Raw genomic sequence first — 10,297 nt, 5'->3', positions numbered from 1 at the left:
TTTCCCGGAGGGGCCCCGAAGGGTCCAAACCAACCTCCGAGTCCACTCAACCGCCAGGATCCCCCTTTCCCCAGACACGGGAAAGCCACGCACAGCTATACGTGGGGGTCTCCCTCCTGCGGCGACCCAACCGTGAGTGCAGGAGGGGGCTACTGCGGCTGCTGCCGGGCGATGGGGGCGCCAATTTCCCGACGCCGGGAAAAATCTTTCGAGCATTTTCACCCGAGTGTCAATTCTACTACTGCTCCAAAGGGGATTATGGGCATTAAAATCACCCAAAAGGATAAGAGGGGATGGAAGCTGCCTGTACAAGTTTTCAATGTCCTTTTGCGTAATCAACTGCGATGGTGGGAGGTAGACTGAACAGATGGTAACAATTCTGTCGAGACACACCTGGACAGCTACAGCTTCCAAGTCCGTGACTAGATTAACTTCTTTGGCTGGAAGGGTTTGCCGTGTAATGATTGCTACACCGCCAGATGCACGGGTTGTATCATCTCGATCTTTGCGGAAAATATTATACCTACGGAACGGATTTTGTACATGTGTGTTCAAGTAAGTTTCTTGCACACAAAAGCATACTGCGTTGTGCTTCTCAAAAAGATCATGGACGTCGTCTAAATTAGAAAGTAGACCGCGACAATTCCACTGAAGGATTGTGTAGCCCATCATGATAGCAGAAATGAGAAGAAAAAAAAGACAGTGTACAACGCTTTGTTCTGCCGACCGGAAAAAAGAATTGCCATTACCGTACGGCTGCTAGGTCTTACTCCTCTGGGGAGGAGTAATCCTTGGCTTCCGTGCTTTTCTTCTGGCCTCCGCCAAATCCTTCTCCGATATCTCGGGGAGTGAACCACTCCTCGAGAGGTTTCCTCTTGAGGGTGTCAGAAATGGTGAGCTCGTGCTCCCCAAGGAGAGCTCCGAGCTCGAATCATCATCACACTCCATAGAGCACAACTCCATGGAGGGTGATGACAAAGGTAGGACTGCTGTCGCAGTCACTACCGTGTTTTCATCATGGGGCTTGGTTTTCACCCCGTCTACACTTGTTGTTTGTTGTGCTCTAGGTGGAGAGTCTGTCTGTGTGTGTACTGTTACCATCTTTGGTTTCTCTTGAAGTACAGTGGAAAAAGATTTTTGATTGAAGAATGGGGATACCTTTCTCCTTGCTTCAGGATAGCTGATATTTTCTGTAACCTTGATACGCAAAATCTCCTTTTCTAATTTCCACTTAGCGCAAGACCTGGAGTAAGAGGGGTGATCACTGGAGCAGTTTACGCAGCAATCAGGCCCTCTACACTCTTTCGTGTCATGGCCCTGCTGACCACAACGAGCACAGCACGGCGTCCCACGGCAAGCATCAGCGGCATGCCCGAAGCGGTTGCATTTGAAACAACGAAGAGGGTTCGGAATGTATGGACGGACCTCTGCAGACAGGTATCCAACTTTTAGTTTATCCGGCAGCGAAGGACGATCAAAGGTAAGGACTACGTTTCTGGTGGTAATATATTCATTATTTTTCCGTATCTTAAGTTTCCTGACATCAATCACTGCCTGTTCCTTTAGGTTAGCAAGAATCTCTTCTACCGGGACGTCAATTAATTCAGTGACAGCTACCACCCCACGGCATGTGTTCAGAGTTTTATGCAAGGATGCAGATATCGGGACCCCAAGCACCCCCCTGGTGGTCAGGATCCTTTGACAGTCTTTTTCTGATGTACATTTGATGAGAATGTCACCAGATCGTAGCTTCTTGATTTCGCTTATGTGTTTTGATAGTGAAGACACCGCCTTCTCAATAAAGAAGGGAGACATTTTTCCAAGTGGCAGATTTTTTCCTTCCTCTGAAGAGTCGGAAGACAGGACAATGTATTTTGACAAAAAGAACTGTTCATTCAGTTTTAAGGCTTCGGTCCGGGGACGTTTCCCGCCCCCGATCGTAGATGAAGAGAAATATTTTACCATGCAGGTTTGATTACTAGGCATTCCACAATGTCACCCACACTTCATGCCTATACATGTGGGAAGGTCCCGGAGTTTTAAGGAAACCCGTCGGCCGGAGCTTGACCAAGGCCCCGACCGCCACCGTTCAAGGTTTCTATCCCTTCACCTTTCATCCCCTCGGCACGGTAGGTAACACCTTGGGACTGGGGGCTAGGGTCCGTGGTGGCGCCACTCACCAAACATCAGCGTAAGCTGATGCCCCCTGCGGGGTGGTGGAAAAAAAAAAAAAAGTGTAGCAAGTGTAACAATAGAAAAATTGTGTGTATTGTCCTGGATGGATTTATGATGAGTACTGTTTTTGAATAAGAGGAGTGCGTGTGCTTAGAAATAGTTTGATGCTGGCTTTCTTCTTTGTTCAAGTGTTTCTCTGTTTTTTTCCTCCTTGTTGTCTGACGAACATGTGCTGACATGCCCTGACCTGTTTTGTCATGTTTTCCTTCTACATGTAGTGACAAGGAACATTCTTGTCTTGACGATAGTGCTGCCCTGAATGGGAGTAGTGCTAGAACATTTCTTAATAATTTTGCGATTCATTTAGTTCAGAGAGCAACCACAAGGGGGACAGGTGCATGGCTTTATCCAGTCGAGGAAAAAAGCGTCATTATTCAGTTATCTCCCTGGCTCTCGAATGGGACGGACATGTCTCGATTAGCTCGTTGTATGTAGCCATTGATGGTGTTAGGATATTTTGTTTTTTCCTGCATTCGTAAGTCTGATGATGATGATTGGGAGTTTTGTGGCGCAGCGACAACTAGGATCATAATGCGCCAAAACTCTGGTGTTATTTAAAACAAATTTAACTTAAAAATAGAGTGATTTGTTTAAAATCAAAAGGAATCGAAAGGTGTTGGTTCGATAAGTGTGTAAAACACCATATAAAATGAGATAACTAAGATATTACAATTCATTTTCGATGCCTATATCTCTTAAAAATAGGAAAACGTCCTCGAAAGGGATGACAGCCTCATCCCCTAGTAATAATGCGGGGTGAAGGGGGATACAGTACTTGTAGAAGATATGAAAATGACGTTGGCGATGTGTCATAAAGGAAGGGCAACTAATGAGTATATGCAAAATGGAAAGGTCTGCGCCACAGTGTGCACACTCAGGTGCTTCCTCTCCTCGTAAAAGGTACCCATGGGTCAAATGTGTGTGACCCAATCTTAACCGACTTGACAAAATCTCGTGTAGCCGGTTTTTAAATACTTGAACTGGGGCTCCAATTTGAGATTTAACTGTGTGCAATTTGTTATCTGTTTGGCCAGACCAGAAAGCTTGCCACTTCCTGCGGATGACCCTTTTCAAATCCAGCAGTAGATCAGGGAGAGGGATTTCAAAAGAAGTGTTGTCATAACCATGGGCAGCGAGAGCTGCACGGTCAGCCCTCTCGTTGCCGCTTATACCGACATGGCTGGGTACCCAACAAAGTTTCAAACTGTACCCTTTCTCATATATGACAGTTGCTAAATGCTGCGCACGTCGAACTAAAAGATTTTTGTGTGGCTTGATGTTACAAATGGCATGTATGGAACTCAGTGAGTCTGTATATATAACAGACGACGTTATCCGTGTTTCTAGAATATGATTTAGTGCAACAATAATCGCATACATTTCTGCGCTGAAAATTGTCAGAACACTGTTCAAAGAATGCGATTTTGTACATGTTCCTGAAACCATGGCGCACGATACTCCTGTACTAGTTTTTGAGGCATCCGTGTAAATATCAGTGTGTTCACCGAAGCCTTCCTTGAGGGTCTCAAATTCTTGCTGTATTTCCACAGGAGGCCTCTCATGTTTGTTAAATTTGGTTAGCGAAGTATCATGTGCCACGGGTGTCCGCCAAGGAGGGAGCATTTGTGGGGGCTGTAGCGGGGGTAGATTGTAGCTCTGCGTAAAAGTATAGTGCTCTATATTTTGTTGGAGCCGGATACTGTATACAGGAATGGCATTCGGTTTGTTCATGAATAGCCGTTCGGAACATGTACCCTCCACACAGGGCAGCGCAGGATGCTGAGGGTAACCTTTAATTCTGAGCCCATACGACGCACCAAGATAAAACCGTCGTCTTTCTAGGGACCATTCATTTGCTTGAACGTAAAGACTTTGGACTGGAGAAGTTCTGAAGGCTCCAAGGACCAGCCTTAATCCGAGGTGATGCACTGTGTCTAAGGTCTTCATAACTGAGGGACGTGCAGACCCATACACGAAACATGCATAATCTAGCCTAGCACGGACAGTGGATATGTAAATGCGGTGGAGGGTTTCGCGGTCTGCTCCCCAAGACCTATGAGAGAGGATCTTCAGCACATTCAAAGATCTTAAGCATTTGCGTTTCAAATCCTTCACATGGGCCAGAAAGGTCAGCTTTCTGTCAAAAATCAAACCAAGAAACTTATGTTCATACTGAACACAAATATCCTGACCTTTCATTTGGAGTGATGGATCCGGAAAAAGGCCTCTTGTTCTGGAAAACGGTACGCAAACAGTCTTGGTGGGTGAGAACCTGAACCCGTTTTCAGATGACCATTTGGTTAGCCTGTTGATAGTCAGCTGGAGCTGTCTTTCGCACACAGCAAGGTTAGAAGACGAAACACATATTTGCAGATCGTCTACATACAAAGAATACGAGACGGATGGGGGTATAACACTGGCCAGTGAATTCATTTTTATTACAAAAAGGGTGACACTGAGAACGGCGCCTTGCGGGACACCATTCTCCTGTACGAAAGGCCTCGATAAAGTAGTGCCCAACTGAATTCTAAACAGTCGACTCTGGAGGAAGTCTCTGACACAGCGAAACAGGCGACCACGCACTCCCAGAGAGTGGAGGTCCCTGAGAATACCATAACGCCACGCTGTGTCATAGGCCTTTTCCAAATCAAAAAAGACAGAAACACAGTGCTGTTTCCTGATGAAAGCTTCCCTTATTATACTTTCTAGGCGCAGAAGATGATCAGTTGTTGAGTGTGCAGCTCTAAAGCCGCACTGAAAACGGTCCAGACACTGGTTTTGTTCCAGGTAGTACACAAGTCGACTGTTCACCATGCGCTCGAAGGTTTTTCCGAGACAGCTGGTGAGAGCAATCGGCCTGTAGCTTGATGGATCAGATTTATCTTTTCCTGGCTTCAAGAGAGGGATGACTGTTGCCAATTTCCAGCTAGAAGGTAGCATGCCTTCTTTCCAGACCAGATTAAAGAAGTCCAAAAGACTGTCAAGGGAGGTGTCTGACAGATGGCTGAGCATAGAATAAGTGATGTTGTCTGGTCCAGGTGCCGTGGCTTTACGAGAAAACAAGGCTTGAAGAAGTTCTGGTTTTGTAAATGGCTTATTGTAGCCACATCTGTCACCTGATGCGCTTGAGAGTGTTTGTTTTTCCGCACGCTCCTTGAACCTTAAGAAGTCAGGTGTGTAATGTGATGAGCTCGAAACGTTTGAGAAGTGCTCACCAAGAGCATTTGCCTGTTCATCTATGCTCTTACAAACTGTGCCATTAACCTGTAGTAGAGGTACGGAAAAGCTGGCGTAGTCGCCCTTAATTTTTCTTAGTCTATCCCACAGTGCTTTTGAAGGGGTGTTAGAGTTTAGAGAGGATACAAATCTTTTCCACGACTCCTTCTTGGCTCGGCGTCGCGTCCATCGGGCTTTAGCACGAGCTTTTTTAAATGCAAGCAGATTAGCACTTGTGGGGTATCTTCGAAATATCCCCCACGCTCGGTTCTGCTCCCTGCGTGTTTTCTCACATTCACTCGTCCACCAGGGTTTAGGACGCCTGGGGAGATTCCCTTTTGTTTGTGGGATGGATAGTGTAGCAGCATGAATAATTTTGTCTGTGATCACCTTGTTGGCCTCCTCCACACAGAGACGATCAAAAGATGAAGGTGCAAGTTCTGCCTCTTTGGTAAATAACTCCCAGTCTGCTTCAGATAGCTTCCACCGGGGTGGCCGTGCTCTTTTATTACTGGTACCAGAGAATTTAAGGATAACCGGAAAGTGATCACTACCTCGAGGGTTTTGGTCGACTTTCCAGTCAACAAAGGGGTAAAGAGTGGGACTGCATAATGAGATGTCAATTGCAGAGAGTGACTGGGTTGCAGAGTTCATGTAGGTCGGCAACCCTCTATTTAACAAACAAATTGACCGGGAAAAGAGTATTCTTTCCAACATCTTACCACGGTTGTCAGTTTTTGCACTGCCCCACAAAGAATTGTGGGCATTAAAATCTCCCAAAATCATAAATGGTTGAGGCAGCTGGTCGCAAAGCTGCTCAAAGTCCCTCTGACGTACCATAGCTGAGGGAGGCAAGTACAAAGAGCAGACTGTAATGATCTGGTCTAAGCAAATTTGTACGGCTACAGCCTCAAGGTCTGTTACCAGTGGAATGTTCCTTACAGGGACAGAGAGTGGTACGACAACAGCCACACCACCAGATGCACGTGCTGTGTGCGCACGGTCCTTGCGGAAAATAGTGTACTTACGAAAAGGATTTAAATTTTCCGAAGTTAGGTACGTTTCCTGTAAACAGAAACACATTGCACTGTTCTCCTCAAACAGGTCATGAACGTCGTCCAAGTTTGAAAAAAGACCTCGACAATTCCATTGGATTATAACCTGTGCACCCATAAAAAGGATGGGAGAGAGAAGCAGCAAAATCCTTAACATGTGGTCGCTAATACAGAATCCCGTGGACTGTTTGGACATGAATGTTATTTAGGGAGGAGTTATCCTTGGTGGAAGCACTTTCTGTGTAGTTTTTGGTCTGCTGCCCCTACCTCGGCTAGATGTCCTCTCTCTCTTTTCTTTCCCCTGAGAGAGTACACCTGGGAGACTAGACGACGACTTCTGCGATAAGCAGTCGTCGTCGTCCATGTCCATGTCTTGCAATGTGGCCTGGGATTGGCCTGGTGTGGCCCCATCCCAGATGGAGGCTGTGCCATCAACTTCAGTAGAAGTTGTGGCTGTCTCCGGAGGAAATCCAGAGACAGGAAGAGACACCTCGGTGTCCTTTCCTTCTTGTTGGGGAGTATGGGGTAGAGGCCCAGAAGTCTGGGTCTCTACAGATTTCCTCAGTGGTGCTACTCCCCTGCGCACCACTTCGGAGAAGGTTCCCTTTCTCGAAAACTCAACCTGCGCTTTTGCATCTCGGTATGAAAGATTTTGTGTCACTTTGACTTTTAGTATGTCCTTCTCTTCCTTCCACCGTGGACAGGCGCGAGAGTAGACAGGATGATTACCTTTACAGTTTGCACACCTGACATCCTTCTCACAGGATTCTGCAGCGTGATCCGTGCCAGCGCATTTCGGACAAGTAGCCTGTCCACGACAGACCTGCGACCCGTGGCCGAAACGTTGGCACTTAAAGCACCTCCGCGGATTGGGGATATATGGCCGGACGTGACAGTTTATGTACCCTGCTTTAATGGTAGTGGGAAGCTTATGTAATTGAAAGGAAAGGACAATGTGTTTAGTGGCAATCTCCTTACCGTCTCGACGCATGGTTATTCGCCGCGCTGTCACAACACCTTCGTCCTTTAGACCTTCTTCGATCTCTGCATCTGAACAATCGAGAAGTTCATGTTCCGATATCACGCCCTTCACGATGTTCAGCGTACGATGCCTCGAAACTGTAACAGGTATGCCAGCAATTCTGTTTAGGGAAAACAGAGTTGAGCTTTGCTGTCGTGTCTGGACTTCGATCTGCAAGTCTCCTGTAGTCAGCTTTTTCGCAGAATACGACTTCCCAATGGCTTTTTCCAGTTCCTTCGCGATCGCAAATGGTGATACTTTGCTCAGGGGCTTAGACTCATCTTCTCCATGGATGATCAGGACCTTTGCAAACCATGGTTCTGGTGTGAGGTCCAGTGATTGTGTAGTTAGTGCATCGGTGCGGTGCCGCTTTCGGTACCGATCATGTTTTTTTGAGTTTGAAGAAGCCATAAAAGAAATGTTGTGGTTCAGTGCAGTGGTGCGTCGCCCACCATGGAGCCCAACAAGGGAACGTGTCCCACACGCTAACGCCTGCCTCTGCACTATACCCTAGTGCAGCTTCTGGAGAGTGAAAGGACTGCCCAAGGTTGACCCTTGCCGCCAAAGAAGGTGAAGGGAGGAAAAGGAAGATAGTGAAGGAGTGGAGAAAGAAAAAGTAATGAAGGGGGAGATGGCGACTAGCTGAATAATCCTGGCCGGGTCTTCCAGGACCACCCGACTATGGGAAGCAGGGGCCAAAGCGGTGTGTTGCTTTCCCGGAGGGGCCCCGAAGGGTCCTAAACAACCTCCGGGTCCACTCAACCGCCAGGATCCCCCTTTCCCCAGACACGGGAAAGCCACGCACAGCTATACGTGGGGGTCTCCCTCCTGCGGCGACCCAACCGTTGGTGCAGGAGGGGGCTACTGCGGCTGCTGCCGGGCGATGGGGGCGCCAAGTTCCCGACGCCGGGGCATTCGTAAGTCTAATTTAGTAAGACTTTGGAAATGAAATGCTTAATTCCTACAATCAGCTTTCATGCATCGTGTTTTTCTGCAATAGTTTCCTATGCAATCGTTATAGTAGAATAAAGGAAATAATCTTGGGATAGTGATTCAATAAATAGCAGGTCCCCTGTCTAGAGCGTATGCGTCCTTGAGCCATGCAGCTGCATGATGACGTCATACCGCAACTCTATTGTTTCAGGTGGACCTTGTCCAGAGGAGCATTAGTGGAAAAAAACAGTGTAGCCCTGAGACAATAGGATGATGTCACGACCAATGAGGAAAGCCTGCAGGGGGTGCAAGGATTCACTTCTCTCTTGGACACTGACGGGTGTGGACACATTAATTCTGTTCCTAGCAACTGCGTTGGCCGTTAGTGGAAGAGCGTAGGTTCGGTGGGGTTCCCTCTGTGCCTGGTGGGGTGCGGATGTGTGGTTCGTCACTGGTGAATGGTGTTTGATGATGCCGGTGGATTTTGTGACGAGCGGATTTACAATGAGGGAATGTAGTGTACATGTCCGAGGATGGTGAGTGTCTTTTCACTCTGTTCATGTGTTTTTCTGTGTTTGATTTCCTCTGTTGCCCAGCAGTCGTGCGATTTGTCCTCGTGTAATAGCGCTCCTGACATGCCCCAACATGCATGCTTTCCTCTGTTGACGCTTTGTATTTTTTTCTTTGACAAGGAACATTCTTGACGATGACGCTAGTGCTGGCCTGAATGGGAATAGTGCTAGAACAATTCTTAATTTTGCGATTAAATTTGTTCAGAAAGTAACCGCAAGAGGGACAGATGCATGATTTTATAGAGGAGAAAAAAGCATTACGATTCAGTTCTGTGCCTGGCTGTCGGATAAAGTAGACGCATCGTTCTGCACTCCTTGTTACCCGTACTTTGTGTTGATTTGTTGAGTACCTAGTCCTCTTATTAGCCATTGATGGAGTTACGTGTTAGGATATTTTGTTCTTTTGCAAGCCTCATTTAGTAAGACTTTGGAATTCCTAAGATCAGCTTTCATACATGGTGCTTTTCTGCAATAGTTTTTCTGCTTCCTATGCAATCGTTAAATAAAGGAAATAATCTTGGGATAGTGATTCAATAAATAATAGGTCCCCTGTCTAGAGCATACGCGCCCTTGAATCATGCAGCTGCATGATGACGTCATGTCATGGCTTCGTTGCACATTGACCTTGTCCAGGTGTGTCGAACGTGTGAAAAAAAAAAGCGGTGTAGCCTTGGGACAATGGGATGATGTCACGACCAATGAGCAACGCAAGAAGAAGGCGCAGGAATACACTTCTCTCTTAGCCTCTCGCAGGTACGGTCATGTTACTTCTCACTGGTGGTCGCCGCAGAGGGCGCTAAGAGCGTGCGCGCATGCGTAGCCGGCCGCGGCGCGGCGCCCCAGTCACTTGCTCGCTGGATCTTGTGGAGTGCAGATGTGCTCGGTCGCTCAGCAGTCCCCGCGCGGCTTAGTTTGTGCCTGGCTGTCGGATGGAGCAGTCGCATCGGTCTGCGCTCCAACTTTATCCCCGCTTTGTTTGCAATTTTCATGCCCGTGCATCTCGGGCGCTGGTTGCTGTTGTCCTGGCATCCCTGCCATTTTCTATCTTCTTCTGCCTTGGGAACCAGAGTAGCGCTGGCGTGATTCTTAATAATTTTGTCATGAAATTAGTTGAGAAAGTAACCGCTAGGGGGTGCAGCTGCGGGGCTTTATACAGGAGAAAAAACCATTATGAGTCAGTTCTGTGCCTGGCTGTCGGATGGAGCAGTCGCATCATTCTGCGCTCCTTTTGTGGTGGGCTCATTTGTTGTGTAACGAATTCTTTT

The 10,297-nt window shown here is 47.3% G+C and overlaps 1 protein-coding gene across 1 annotated transcript in view; it reads right to left on the bottom strand.

The window, feature by feature from the left end:
• The window catches only part of LOC135388608 (uncharacterized), a 57,470-nt gene extending 48,333 nt beyond the window's left edge, over positions 1-9,137 (bottom strand). Inside the window, exon 1 of the mRNA XM_064618252.1 lies at positions 4,428-9,137. Within this exon, the coding sequence (XP_064474322.1) occupies positions 6,712-7,938 (1,227 nt within the window). The 5' untranslated portion in view covers positions 7,939-9,137 and the 3' untranslated portion in view covers positions 4,428-6,711. The remainder of the gene's footprint in view (positions 1-4,427) is intronic.
• Positions 9,138-10,297: the final 1,160 nt, after the last annotated feature.

Source organism: Ornithodoros turicata, chromosome 3, assembly GCF_037126465.1.
Source record: "Ornithodoros turicata isolate Travis chromosome 3, ASM3712646v1, whole genome shotgun sequence".
Taxonomy (NCBI): Eukaryota; Metazoa; Arthropoda; class Arachnida; order Ixodida; family Argasidae; genus Ornithodoros; species Ornithodoros turicata.
This window is presented reverse-complemented; position numbering and strand designations above follow the sequence as displayed.